This window comes from Rutilus rutilus (assembly GCF_951802725.1).
Source record: "Rutilus rutilus genome assembly, chromosome: 7".
NCBI classification, from domain to species: Eukaryota; Metazoa; Chordata; class Actinopteri; order Cypriniformes; family Leuciscidae; genus Rutilus; species Rutilus rutilus.
Window position 1 is genome coordinate 41,616,035 of NC_140221.1, and position 15,613 is coordinate 41,631,647.

The 15,613-nt window shown below is 36.0% G+C and overlaps 1 protein-coding gene across 6 annotated transcripts in view; it reads left to right on the forward strand.

Moving 5' to 3' along the window:
- The window catches only part of ksr2 (kinase suppressor of ras 2), a 110,753-nt gene that overhangs the window by 77,771 nt on the left and 17,369 nt on the right, over positions 1–15,613 (forward strand). For all 6 annotated transcript variants that reach the window (XM_084413830.1, XM_084413829.1, XM_084413832.1 and 3 more), the window contains 5 exons: positions 1,446–1,494; positions 2,425–2,792; positions 5,963–6,059; positions 6,491–6,624; positions 13,938–14,072. In XM_084413830.1, the coding sequence (XP_084269956.1) occupies positions 1,446–1,494; positions 2,425–2,792; positions 5,963–6,059; positions 6,491–6,624; positions 13,938–14,072 (783 nt within the window). The remainder of the gene's footprint in view (positions 1–1,445; positions 1,495–2,424; positions 2,793–5,962; positions 6,060–6,490; positions 6,625–13,937; positions 14,073–15,613) is intronic.

A 15,613-nucleotide genomic window follows, 5' to 3' on the forward strand; every position in this document is an offset into this window, starting at 1 on the left:
ATAAAATGTAGATTACTGTATATATTGTTATGTTGAGTTCTTGCCCCTTAGGATGGAGGTCAAATACCATAAAATGTGGAATTATTATGATTTTTGTCACTTATAAAGACATGCCAAGACCATTTAACATTGTTTATTACTATACAAAAGTGTCTGAAATGTCATGTTCTGTCCTGTACTGTCTCTGTGCGTATTTAGAGCGATGCCCAAAGAAAGGCCACAGACATGTCAGACAGTTACGCCACGGCTTGTGTCTATTTATAGCAGATATGAGCATTTTAGATTACAGAATTATTAGAGCAAAAATATTTGTGGTGCAATAGTTGATGTGACTGAAGACAAGTCTCACACACACACACACATGCTCTTTCGCCAAACAAAGAGTGGGCTTGAGTTCACGCTACAGTGATGATATCAACCATATCTGAGTATGTTTTGGAAAACTCAAAGACCCATAAAGAAAAATTGCCTTTTTAATTAACTGAATCAAGATGTAATAACTTCAGAATTTTTTAGATATATATATATATATATATATAAACGGCATTTCAGTTTCTGTAGTGCTTTGACAGCAGTATGTATTGCATTATGGGGTATCGTAATGCAGCTGTTGTTTGACATGGCTGTAGAGTGCAATTGTTTACAAGCATGTATGCATTAATGCCCTGACAGATCTTCCGGCACTGTCCTTCCATATTTTTCAACCCAAATAAGGGTCAAAGGCGTATTAACAAACACATTTCTTACCACAGACTTGTGTAAGGCAAGTCATCCAGACTGAATAAGGCCTTGAGATTTATGCAATTTTAGACACTGAATCTCTTTTTGTAAGTGGAAGATGATGGTTATATATCTACTGGCTACTAAGGTCATGGAAAAGTTTAAATCCTTATAATTTTCAGCTGCCCAGGCTGAATTGTATTTTATACAAAAAGTGGTAATAGAAAATAGATTAGTCTTAGACTATTTTGCCTGGTATTTGTCTGTGATATTTATGTTTATGGTGATTATAGAGTTACGCAGAGTCAAAACCCGGAAGACTAATTCACCATGGGTTCCCTCAAGATTTTCCTAAGGGGTTTTAAAATGAGTTTATTCAATTTATGATGATACTTGAATGTTTTTTTCTTTATAAACCCCATTATCAAACTACATAATCCCATAGAAAATCTCAAGGGAACCAGTGGTGAATTAGTCTTCTGGGTTTTGAGGTTTGAGGTTGACTGAAGGCAGCTCACAGGCTACAGAGCCTGTGTGAACCACTTTGGAAGCTAAAAATATGAAGATGAACAAACAGAATTTTTTATGTGATCCTTTCAGATGGCCGAAAGTAAACAATGGATTTTAATTAGATTATAGGCCTTTGAAAATGAAACATTGGTTCGTTCTGCTGAGGTAAACGACCCTCCCTGTGCAAACACATTTTCTGTTTTCTCTTCACACAGTACCAAAGTGAGTCCCTTGCTACAAATTGAGGTTGAGCCAACATCTGATGTGAGTCATCCGTCTTCTATTGCAAATGTGTACAATCATATGCTAAAACCTGAGTACAAACACTCTTAAAAATAATGGTTCTTTATTGGCATAGATGATTCCATGAAGAACCATTCAAATCAATGAAACTTTTCCATTGCACAAAAGGTTCTTTACAGTAAAAAAAGTGTATTTAGATTATTAGAATGTTCTTTACAGTAGGAAAAAATGATCTTTTAAGAACTGTTTACTGGAAGGTTCTTTGGGGAACCAAAAATGGTTCTTCTGTTGCATTGCTGTGAAAATCCCCTTGTAGAACCTTTATTTTTAAGAGTTTTAGGATTCTATCCATCCATTATTCTTTATATATCTATCACTCTATCATCTGTCTGTCTGTTAATCTGTCTGCCTGTCCATCCATCCATCCTTCCATCCATTATTCTCATCTGTCTGTCTGTTAATCCATCCATCCATCCACCCATCTATCGTTCTATCTATTATTCTTTATATCTATCGCTCTATCATCTGCCTGTCTGTTAATCTGTCTATCCATCCATCCACCCACCCATTATTCTTTATATTGATCGCTCTATCATCTGTCTGTTAATCTGTTTTATAATCCATCCATCCATCCATCCACCCATTATTCTTTATATTGATCGCTCTATCATCTGTCTGTCTGTTAATCTGTTTTATAATTCATCCATCCATCTGTCTGTCTGTCTGTCTATCATTCTATCTATTGTTCTTTCTATTATTCTTTATATCTATCACTCTATCATCTACATGTCTGTTAATCTGTCTATCCATCCATCCATCCATTATTCTTTATATCTATCACTCTATCATCAGTCTGTCTGTTAATCTGTTTTATAATCTTATAATCCATCCATCCATCCCTCTTCCTCTCTGTCGTTTATTGTTGTGTTTATTGTTCCATTCATGTTTCAGAACGAGGAAGGCAACGATGAGGCCGAGGGCTCAGCGGACGAGTTTGAGGAGATGAATCTTTCCCTCTTGTCCGCACGAAACTTCCCACGTAAGGCCAGCCAGACCAGCATCTTCCTGCAGGAGTGGGACATTCCCATGGAGCAGCTGGAGATCGGAGAGCTGATTGGGAAAGGCCGGTTTGGACAGGTCTACCATGGACGCTGGCACGGAGAAGTGGCCATACGACTAATTGACATTGAAAGAGACAATGAAGAGCAGCTGAAAGCATTTAAAAGAGAGGTGATGGCATACAGGAACACGCGGCATGAAAACGTGGTCCTGTTCATGGGAGCGTGTATGAGACCCCCTCATCTGGCCATCATCACCAGGTAGGCTTGAGCAGAATTTTGTGAGTGACGACAGCTCAATATTTCCGGGGCCTGACTATATCTTAGTGGGAAGTTGACTCACTTTTCCTGATCTTCTCTAATCAGCATGACCTCATAGCTTGCATTAGTAGCTGCTTTCAGCTTCATTTGAAACAACATGTCATTGGCCACAAATGTATATGTAAGTGGCTGAATTTTTTCACTTCTCAGGATTCTCAGAAGACATGTCAGCATTGGTTTTAGCTATTAAAAACAAGTGCTACTATAACATACTATGTCAACAGGAGATGGCCAATATTATTTCCTTCCTCCTGCCACACAAATTGGTGCTTCCTGTTTGTTTGTTTGCAAGCATATACTGAGATTTTTTTAGATCTTTTCTTTTTCTATAATTGAAGTGTTATCAAAATGTCTGATACCATTGGAATTTCATAATTATCATCACTAATTTCAATACAACAAAAAATCTATACTAGCCTTAGTAAAAAAAAAAAAAAAAAATCTATCAAGCTTACTGAAGACAGGTAAACAATCAGTGATAAAATAACATAACTAATTACAAACAATAGGACAAAACTACAATAAACAAAGATACAAATGAAATAGACCTACTATATAAATTGTATAAAGTAATTAAATGTACAGAAACACTGCATAGTCTTCACTGTGTAGCTTAAATATATATTTTTTATTACAAAAGTGATTCAGTCAGGAGCAGTGAGGAATTTTCCCTTTGTCTTTTGTTGTTTGATTAACATTAATGACACAAAGCAGCAGGTATATTAGGATGCTGTCACTTTAAGACCGAATGCATTAATCTAATATACTGATACACATGCGCTTTCAACTGTTTACATTCACTTATGACAAAAATGACTGTGTTTGTGAGGATACAAGCAAAGATGGGCATTTTGACACATAAGTGTGTGTATTTGACCGTTCAAAAATAACTCAGTTCAGTACTCTCACTCTATGAGCGGCTTCATGTGTGCGCGTCTCTCAGACAGTGTGTGCATATACCAAATTAAGTTCTCTTTCGCTTCTTATTGCACCTCAACGTGTTTGTAACCGCGATAGAGACGGTATCCCAAAATCCTTACCGGTTGACTCAATTTTTTACCGGTTAACAAGCAGTTGAACAAGTGTATCTAATATAGTGGCTGGTGAGTGTGTGTGTGTGTGTGTGTGTGTGTGTACACACACACACAAACAAACAAACAATAAATAATAAATCAGCCAATATTTAAATGTACATCTGACTTGTTCAGTATTTAGTAGTTCATTTCCAGTAAAAATTGCCAAACAAGAATCATTTCAGTTTATTGACAAATAGTTTTCATTTGGCCAAACACTGGTAGACATTTATTAATGTCTAATCCTAACTAATTTAAGCGCATGATTTTGTGTATTACTATTAACAAAGACAAAAGTTATAATGATTGTATTCATAGTCCTTAATCATAGCAAAGCAGGCCCAAACAAACAAATTGAGAAATAATTGCTTGAAATGGGCTCTTTCTTAAAAATAAACATTGACATAAATATTGATTGTTTTTCTTAGCATTGTCATGAGTGATTATGCATTGATTGCTTTCCATATTACCCCTGCAGTGTGGAAAAAAAAGTTTGGCTTTTGCTCACAAATGCTGTGTGTACAACATAATTGCACCGGAATGTCAGAGGCTGTTATTATTTCGAATAGTCTGTCTTGACATTATTAGTGTTAACAGCTGAAATGTGATGCACTCAAGACATTTCCTTCGTGACGGCATATATACAGAGTTCAGCATTTGCATTTGTACGTCACATTTTTGAACGGTCCCACACTGTAGAAGGCCAAAAGGCCAGAGTGATGAAAAATAAATGAGCGTCATACCCTGATGCCTTTATGAATATGTATAAAGGGAGGAAGATGGCAGCCCGGGGAAAGATGCACATGTCTTCGTCAGGTGTCACAGTAGGAGCTCGGGTGTCTCTTTCCTCCTTCCAGCCGAGGTGAAGTTCATGGCTCTCTCAGCATCATTAGTGACAGCGCTCAAATCTGCTTGCGTGCAAATACTGAACAGCATGTTGAAGTATGAACATGTATCTAACACATGTCATATGATAATGTAGGTTGTAGGTTCAAACACTGCAAGTGGTGATCCATGAACTTTTACCATTGTGACCTAGAGCGAAGTGTTCAACCACAGGTTGCTTCAGCGGGTTTGTCAAATGACCCTACCTTCATTTCCCATCATTCTCAGTGGCAGCACAAGAATGGAAATGGATAAAATACATAATATTGCATTTTGACTGCTGCTTTTCGCCTACTGTTTTCACAGGATGTTCTTCATCAACAAGCTAAATTACATTCATAATTTATAATACATTGATAAAATACAATCATAATTTAAAACGTAACTAGATAAAAACGTTCAAAACAATCTTGATGTTGACTTGAGAAAGCCTGGCAAACATTTTAAAGTAGTTTTAAAATCTTGAAGGTTAAAGAGACCATATTATGCACTTCCAAAGTCTTGATTTTCTTTTTAAGTGTAAAAACCCCCCACATTATTTCCCCCATATTTTACATTGTGGCAGCATCTCTCTTCCCAGTCTGTCAGTAACGGTTTAGTTCCTGTCTCTATGAAGCCCCGCCTTCTGAAAAGCCCAATGTGCACTGATTGGTCAGCTGGACCTGTGTGTTGTGATTGGTCAACCGCTTTGAGCGTGCTTCGGAAATGTCACACCCCTTAACATAACCACAAATGTCAAAATACTACTAACGCAACTGAACTTGGCCTCATCCCTTTGTTTTACATATGCCTGGGGCAGGAATTATTTAAATGAGGAATATTGTGGCGTGTTCGTTCCTCGAAGAAAACTCAAGAGAACAATTGAGTCATTTCAGGGAGTTCAGAAACAGAGCTTAATGATATATAGATAGATGGATAGATTGATAGATTGATAGATATTGTTTTGCATTTTTGCTGATAAATTGGGAAAATAGTCAAATGTTTTTTGCATGACCCTGTAATGTTACTGTTCTTTATTTCTGCAAAGATCCTTTTGAAAACCTGCAATATGCACAAAGAAGCTTTCCAGTCTACATGAAATGAATATATTTTGATGTTATGATCACTGCTGATGTCTAATAAGTGTTCTTTTGTTGTTTTTCTCTGTTGTAGCTTGTGTAAGGGCAGGACCCTCTACTCAGTGGTACGAGATGCAAAAGTTGTTCTCGACGTGAACAAGACTAGACAAATCGCACAAGAGATGGTGAAGGTAAGAGTTACTGATGTGAAGTCAGGGTGAAGACTGTTTGCTAAATGTCAGATAAAATTGATTCAGCAGTCATTTTGAAAAACATGGTATTGCTGGAAAGCTTTTATACTGTATGTACCTGTACTGTTCCTTTATACAGCCTGTGATTACATTTAGGGCTGGACGATTAATCAGAATAAAACCAAAATCATGATATGGTTCTGGTACAAGCAAGCAGCTCATGAGAAAGTTTTTTTTTTTTACCTTTAAAGTCTCTTTTTCACCTATAATGTGCATTTGGGAAGGTGCTACAAACAAGCACAGCAAACCTGGAAGCTTTCCCTCCCTTTTTAATCACATTTTAAATTGCAAGTTTTATCAGGAAAAAAAATCACAGTTAGGCTTTTTACCACAACATGCACTCCTAATTACTTTAACCTCTTTTTTTCCAGGGCATGGGCTACCTACATGCCAAAGGGATCCTTCACAAAGATATGAAATCCAAGAATGTATTTTATGACAATGGGAAAGTGGTCATCACTGACTTTGGCCTGTTCACAATATCTGGTGTTCTACAAGCAGGCAGGTATGTAAAAATACACACAAACACACATAATTAAGACATGTGCTATGTTTTCGAAAAAAATCTCTTCTGCTCACCTAGGCGGCATTTATTTGATCAAACATACAGTTAAAAACAGTAATATTGTGAAATATTATTACAATTTAAAAATAAATGTTTTCTATGTGAATATATTTTAAAATGTAATTTATTCCTGTGATGCAAAGCTGGATTTTCAGCATCATTACTCCATTCTTCAGTCACATTATTCAGCAAGGATGCATTAAATTGATTCAAGTGAGAGTAAAGACATTTATAATGTTACAAACAAAATTCAAATAATTGCTGTTCTTTTGAATTTTGTATTCATCAAATTGAGAAACAAATTTCTCAGTATTACTGTTTTCACACTATTTTTTATCAAATAAATTCAGCTTTGGTGAGTAGAAGAGACTTCTTCCAAACTTTTTACCGCCAGTGAATTTGTCATCAATACTTTTGATCTTGTATTAATTTGTTCACTGAGCTTATTGTTGCGAATTCCGGAATTGCCTCGTTCGCATAGGATACATTGCCTTAAACAATGGCCAACATTAGGTTTCTAAGGCCCTGTTTACACCTGGTATTAAAGGTGCGTTTTAGTCGTTCTGATCACAAGTAGAAGAGGGAGACACATAGGCCTACCCGTTTACACCTGGTGTTTTAATCCGTCTCTTTTGTCCACTTTCAACCACTTCTGTCCTGATTTCTTCCAGGGGAGGGTCTATGGGTACGTAAATGTATGGCCTTTTTCAGATCTTTTGGTCTAATGGACTAAATAAGCTCACGCAATGTACATATGAATGCGAACGGAGACGACGGAAAAATATACGGAGAGCATCAACTTTCGTGTCTGCTCTGACGGCCGCAAGACCACACCGAACGCCGTGAGTGTGTGTTAGAAATCAGGAACGGTGAGAGAACATTGTGCTTGGTATGTTTTTTTTTTTTTGTCTTCAAACTAAATTTGGGTCTCCAGGTTTAATTTGGGTTTAAATTCCGTCTGGCTAGCACGCTTCCCATAATGTTTACGCATTAGTTCAGTAGGCGGAGAGTAGACGGTCTTTTGCGGCAGTTCGAACACATTCGCGTCTGCACTACGAAAGCAATCCAGTTGAATGCGTTTTCGGCTACCTCTGGAAGTGGTCGAAAGTTGACAAGCTCTAAACCTTTTAGACCCCGTTTACACCTGTATTTAGCGTCGTGACCACTTGTGATCGGATCGACAAAAACGCATCTTAATACAGGTGTAAACAGGGCCCAAGAAGGCAACATGATGTTTCTGGCTACTGTACCTTTAACGCGAGTGTGCCTGTGATGCTGTAAAATGCTGTCTAGATAGGTTGTTCACTGAAATCGAGAGTAGTCGTCAGAGCTCTGATTATAAGCTAGGTTTCGTCTGTAAAAGAGTGACAAATGTACAACCCATCACACGCTACATGTGGCAGGCCATTAATAACGTCCTTAAATTCCGTAATGACTTTCAGAACTGCTTATTAAAAACCATAGCCTGTAATTATTAAAGTGTGGGCCACAGAGCTAAATCCAATTTGACCTTCAGTGTTCTCATGGTTCTTCATAAATGTATGCTTCAATGAGTTGAAGTAGCAGCAGATGTTATCGACACGCGTTTGACAGAACTTCAATAACTTTTATCAGGGAAACTCCCTTTAGCAATGTCAGTGCACTGCAGAAATATAAATATATATTCATGTCTAAAAAAAAAAGAAGTTCTCATATAGTACACGTCATATGAACTATTTTTATGCTTTTTAAAGCTTGACAGTAACAGAAACATACTTTACAAAATTACATGAAAGACATGGAAGCCTGGCCAACACATCGCATGTGCAAATTCCCGTTGTACATACTTAAAGAGGACCTTTTATGCTTTTTTTTTTTCATTTTCAACCTTCTTTAGTGTGCAATGTTGCTGTTTGAGCATCAAAAAGCTAAAGTCACTCCAAAGGGAGTTATTCTCGATATCAGTAAGCACTGTTTCTGAACTTCCCGAAATGCCTCGATTGTAATCTTGAGCTTTCTTCTGGGAACGTACACGTCACAATGTTCCTCATTTAAATAATTCCCACCCAAGGCATGTGCAAAATAAAGGGGCGGGGCCTGATTGAGTTGTGTGTTTAATCTCGCAGTTAAGGTAAAACACACTCAAAGCAGTGACCAATCAACACACAGTCCAGCCATCCAATTGGAGTCAACTAGAATATATTTTCATGCTTGAATGTTCAAAAACAACTTATTTTTCATATATTTTACATTGTGGCAGCACCTCTCTTCCCTGTCTAATGTGCTCTAAAAACAAAATCAAGACTTTGTAAAAGGGCATAATATGACCTCTTTAAATAGTTTTTACTCACCCTCTTGTTGTTTCAAACCTGTACAACTTTTATCTGGAGAACACAAGAGGAATTTTGAAGGATGTTGGGGTCAAAAACACCATTGGACCCCAATGACTTTCATTGTATGGACAAAAAAAAAGACTATTCAAAATGTCTTCTTTTATGTTTCACTAAAGAAAGAAAATCATACAGGTTTGGAACAACATGAGAATTTTCATTTTTGAGTGAACCGTCCCTTCAATGTTACACATTTCAGAACGCAACAATGCGTGAAATCGAGCTTTCATTGCTAGAAGCATTTCCATTCTCGTGACGATGAGCACGAGATACATGAGCAATATTTTTGAGTCTATCAACTGAGCAAGCGTTTCCCTTAGGTCACTTCATTTCAGTTTAAATTAAAAAAACAATATTCAATGTTACAGATATTCTGTTAATTTATGTTTTAATGCCAATTTTCGCCAAGTAATTGAATCAATTCCCCCTGAGTATGTGATGCGGGTGAGGATTTTGGCATTCATTTATTTATGATTGAGAGTCACACATTGAAAAAGCACAACATTTTTCTCAGATCAGTACTGAATAACAGCTACCTTGACATGCTGTTTGGCTCCGTACTAATCACCTCCACCACCTTCTTAATTGAGTACCACACAGTCCTTACAAATAGGACCGCTGTCTCTCCTTCAAGAGACAAAGACTTAAAAGAAACCTTTCTCCGCCACAGTCCTTTGAACAGGAAAACCCATGAAAAAGGGTGTCTGATGTATGCGTTATGTTGCTCTCTTGCAATGTATTAAAAGGAAAGATCCTCTTCTTTATGGCTGAATGAACTGGAAGATATTCCTTCCTCCGGGCAAGGCCATTGAATCACTGTGAACAGTGGCATACGTTTGATTTGTTTTGTAAATTTGTGACATACTCCATATGTCTTGATTATTCACCAGTTTTGAATGGGCAAACAGAAGAGTCATAAGAGGACATCTTATACAGTGCATTAAATTCAACAGGCTACACTGCAAAATCATAACTTTTCCATATAATAAAATAATTGTTTATTTATTATTATTATAATATTAGGTAACACTTTATTTAACAGTGTCATTGTTACATATGTTACATGTACTTGCCATAGTAATAACAGTAAAGTATGCATAATTACATGCAACTAACCCTCAACCAAACCCTAACCCTATAGCAAGTACATGTAGTTAATTAATATTACTCAGTGCTTAAATATATAAGTACACTGTAACAATGACACCTTGAAATAAAGTGTAACCTGGCTAATATTATTATTTATTGTTTTATAATAATAACATTTATTCCAGCATTACAGCAATGAGGGAAATATGATAAATGTGATGTCATGCTAATTTAATTTAATGTCATTTATTAAATTAATACTGCCATGATTTACATTTTACCGTGTAATAACTATATAGTTTTGTAATTTGATTTTGCATTAAGTCAGATATATCTATTTTTAGGAGTATTAAAATGTACTTGCAAAATTAAGCACATTCAATTTAATTTAATTTAATAAATACTGCCGTAATGTATACACACACTTCCATTTACATAATTATATAATTTTTACATTTATAATAATAACTTATTACAGTAATGAGAATGAGGGAAATATGATAGACCCTGAGTGTCATGGAAGGCGCCTAATAAATAAAATGTATTATTCTTATTCTTATTAAATATGATGCCATGTTAATGTAATTTAATACTGCCATGATTTATACACACTTTACCATTTAAATACTTATATAATTTAATAATTTGTACATTTATAATAATATTTTTTCCCCCAACATTACAGCAATGAGAATGAGGGAAATATGATTAATGTGATAAATTTGGTGTCATGCTAATATAATTTATACACACTTAATCATTTAAATAATTGTACATTTTTACATGCATTACTATAACTTTTTTCCAGTATTACAGTAATGATAATAAGGGAAATATGAATGCGATAAAGATGATGTCATGTAATAATAATGCCACAATGCAAAACATCTTAATAAGACGTTAAGCAGGAAAAAGAGTTTCTTTCTTTTGTGATGAAATCTGTCCTAAACATGTTCTTGACCGGTTTAGTGAGATTCAGCAACATCTGAACAGTGTTCAGTCCTGAAACACTATTTGAATCTACTTCTTTGTTTTGATTTTATATGTTTATTAGTGTATTAAGACGTTTAATAAAGTCTTTGGCTTTGAAAGTGCTGAAAATGAGAGTAAATTATCTGGGGCAACATGAAGCGTTTGCCACCGCTGATGGCCGTGTTGATGTTGATTTGGCACTCGTCCCGTTTGTGTTTGCGCGTCTCGCCTCTTTGAAAATGTTTTCATTGGCATTGAAAGCAGTAAATCAACATCCCCGATGGAGCGATATTACAAACACTCGCGCCCATCGGTTCATCTGATTATGAGGCTGATTTCGCACAAGTGTGTTTACGTATGTTGGCAGTAATCACCGGGAAAAAGCTGACGTCTCCACAGCGACAGGTTTACATTGCAGCCATTGTTGATCGAGTCTCTTGGATCGGCTCACGGTTGCGTTCTGATCAGCCCACTTCTACACCTCCGCAGCCATGTGAATTATTATCAGGAGTTATTAGGTGGAAGGGATAGTATTTGAGAGCGGCCATCAGGGACGTGCAGGCTCTAGCATAATTATGAATTGTTTATCTGAAAGGCATAAGTCTGGCTCTTAATAACATGATTTTACATTAGTTATGTATTATGATGACTCAGGACCTGACTAGGTATTGTAATAAGATCTGATTATTCTGGGATTTGGTTCTGTTTGAAATTCCACATCCATGCAAGGCAACATTTATCAGGCTATAGTGAGGCTGTGGACAAACTCGTACTGAAGCATCATGAAATGTCAAGGTTTCTTTATGAGGGTTTGAGTCTTTTTGAGAGATGAAGTCATTGGAATTTTACTCTGGACAGTCTGACAGGCTGGCCAGATTTGAGACAATAGCAGTTTTAATGTTACGGAAGACCCAAGAGGTCATGCTTTTGTCTTGATCCTTGCCCCTGAATTAGATTTTTTGGGGGGCTTTTTTTCTACTTTTATGTAGGTATAAAAACACCGTCCCCGCAGACAGAGATTAAGCCTAGTCCCAGACTAAAATGCATGTTTGAGCTGTTTTAACCGAAAGCAACTTGCAGTGACATATCGTAAAATATGTCAGTGCCATTGTTTCACACCAGATATGTAAGTAATGTGTGAGCACATTATGTGCATGTGTAAGTAAGCACACCAGTAATGTGTTTTTAAGGCATGGTTATAAAAGCTACTTAAATGCCCTAATTGAACTAAGGCCTAATCCTGACTTAATCTAAGCACCGTTTGTGAGACCAGGCCATTATGTCATATTTTATGATAGATATATTGCGTTCATTTATTAAAATGAAGTCTTACTCTGCATATTATATAAGATGTTGCATATATAAATATTCATTAGACATATTTATAAATAAAGTATTTTATATACTGTAGTTTTGTGGGCACTTGTCTACTCCATAAGCTTACAAGTCAACTCTGTCAGACATAAAACCTGATGGAGTTGACAAAACTGAACATTTTTCCAACTTAACCTTGTATAAAATATAAAAAATATATATATATTAAAGATTCCAGGACTATGTGTCCTACTGTGAGATCCACAATGAGCAGGAAATAATAATTTTTTAAAAATTTTTTATTAGGCTTTTTGTTATTTTATGGAAAATATAATTCAATAATTACTTTTTGTATTGTTTGATATAGATGTTTGATAAATTATTTTCAAAAATAAAAGCAATGAATGTCCTGAGTATCCAGATTTCCTTTAGATGTAACTTTTTTTTATTATTATTATGTAGCTGAATTTCTTTATTTTTAACAGAAAGAGGGCTTTTGTGTGTATGGACATGTTTTGTCCCTTATCTCAAGAATCAGTGATACACAAACACACACAATTTTGAACGGTAGTGTATCACGGTTTCCACAAAAGTATTATGCAGCACACCTGTTTTCAACATTGATAATAATAAGAAAATACTGTAAAATATGTAAATAAAATAAGAAAGAAAGAATTGTAGGGGGTATTTTTTGTCAATTTCGATGGCATTTTCCCCAAGCCTCATTAATTCTGCCCCTGGTTTGGAGGTATATTATATATCATGGGTGATTGAGTTTGTTTTTACTTGGATCAGACATTCAGTCAAGCTGAAACAGCTCTGTCTCAGTGATAGACCACTTCCAAATCCACGTCCTACACTTGAGAACGAGGCAACTACTTTATCATTGTACAGGGTTCATAGGTTTTTAAATCGGTCCAGTGGGAAACAAAGTTGAGTTTACAAGTTTCCAGACTGCAGCACTGTGTAAAGAAAAAGTTTCTTGCCATTCAATCTTTGAAAAGTATCGAAGAGTTTCTGTTTAGTAGCAACTATCAACTTTGTTTTAAAATTGGAAATAGATTTAGAAATAAAGTATAGAGCTAAAAACTGATTGTGAATTGTGTAGCTCAGATAATGACAATTTAATGAGAAATGTCTTTGTTGAGATCTGAAACTACAGAAGATACATCTGAGATTTCCAGAGTATCTGTTTTAGAAAATGTTTTGGAAACAGGAGATTAATGCAAAAGTCTCCATTTGATCTGTCTAGGGGAAAGGAAGTTCAAAAAGAGATCTCATTTGTAGACTAGACTTCATGTCGATAATCGGACTATGCAAGACTAATAGTCGCTTGCCCTCTATTGTATATCTTTGACAGTATTGTCCCTATAATAGTCTTTTGGTTTGTTTTCTGACCTTTTGCGTAGTACAAATAAATCGAACTCAAAGCATTGGTGTGTTGTGACTGATTATGTATTAAACTTCAGGTTCTTCCCTCCCTCTCTCTCTCTCTCTCTCTCTCTCCAGCCGGAGAAAGGATAAGCTGCGGATCCCAAGCGGCTGGCTGTGTCATCTGGCTCCTGAGCTCATCCGTCAGCTCTCCCCCGAGACCGCAGAAAACCAGCTTCCCTTCTCCAAACAGTCTGACGTCTTTGCCTTTGGGTGGGTCTCTCTCTGTCGCCAATCACTTGCTTCTCTGCTTTATGTCACTCAGGAAACCAACAGAATCCATTTTTATGTACAGAAATAAGCTTATGAGCGTTTCTCTCCACATGTAATGTGCTCTTATAGTGTCAGCATAACCATTTTTGGATTCTAAATCTAGAATGTAATCACATTTCGTTAAGAAAAGTGTTTAAAACATGAATTGCGTTGCATTAGGACAATTTCAAACTGAATGGCATTTATTTGAAAGTAAGCACATTTTTTACGAAAAATATTCATCAAAAATAAGTTTGTTTGGGTTTATTTTTTAATGATAAAATAATATTGTAGATATACACTACCGTTCAAAAGTTTGGGGACAGTAAGATAAAAAAAATTAATATTTTATAAAAAATGTATTTAATTAAGCAAGGATGCATAAAATTAATCAAAAGTGATAGTAAAGATGTTTATAATAATATAAAATATTTCTAATTCAAATAAATGCTGTTCATCAAAGAATCCTGAAAAAAATCACAGTTTCCACAAAAATATTAACTTTAAACATGAAATGTTTCTTGAGCAGCAAATCAGCATATTATAATTATTTCTGAAGGATCATGTGACACTGAAGACTGGAGTAATGATGCTGAAAATTCAGATTTGCATCACAGGAATTACGCTTAAAATATATACAAATAGAATACAATTATTTTCAACATTTCTTTTAAATTTCACAAATTTAAATCAAAATTTATAAACAAATAAATGCAGCTTTGGTGGGCATAAGAGACTTCTTTCAAAAACATTAAATTGCAATAAAAACCGTACTATTCAAAATGAACTTGAACTTCATTTATGTATCCACTATGTAACCACCAGTTGAATAAAAGACAAAAGCAGAATGTCTCAGAAAAGTGACTTCAGAAAATCTCCAGCATCATTTGCATGCAGATGCCACTTCGTTTGATATATTGTCTAATGCAGTGGCATTCATCGATTTATAAGTGTCACTTAAGCATCCAAATACATTTTGGATATCCAACCAGATAAACCGTTTAAATCTGTCCCTTTAATTGCTACAGTGGCCATATGAGAGTACAGCTCAGCTATAGTATCAAATGTTATGAAAATGACATTGTGAATGACCACACATGATCATGAAATCACAGTCTCATTTAGGATGAGGATTATCAAAGAATTGATTCACTCAGTGCTCAGCTTTCACTAATCAGAATGCATTCACACGAGACGGCATGCGGAACTGAACCTCCATCTGTACTCATTTCGACCTGACCCGGGCCTTTCCAGAGGCAGCGAGTGTGTGGGCCAAATGAATAAAAGAATGGATGGATGGATGGTTGACGAAATGAAGGAATGCTGCTCTGTTGGGTCCTAACACAATTGCGTCCTCAGCTGTTCTCTCCATATGGAGGCTCTGTCACACTGTCATTCTATGGGAGCCAAATACAGCACCCACGCAAGCCGTCCAGCTGGTCACACTAAAGGGACATTACCTAGAGGTGACCCCAAAGCAATGCTCCCTATTGTCCCTTCTG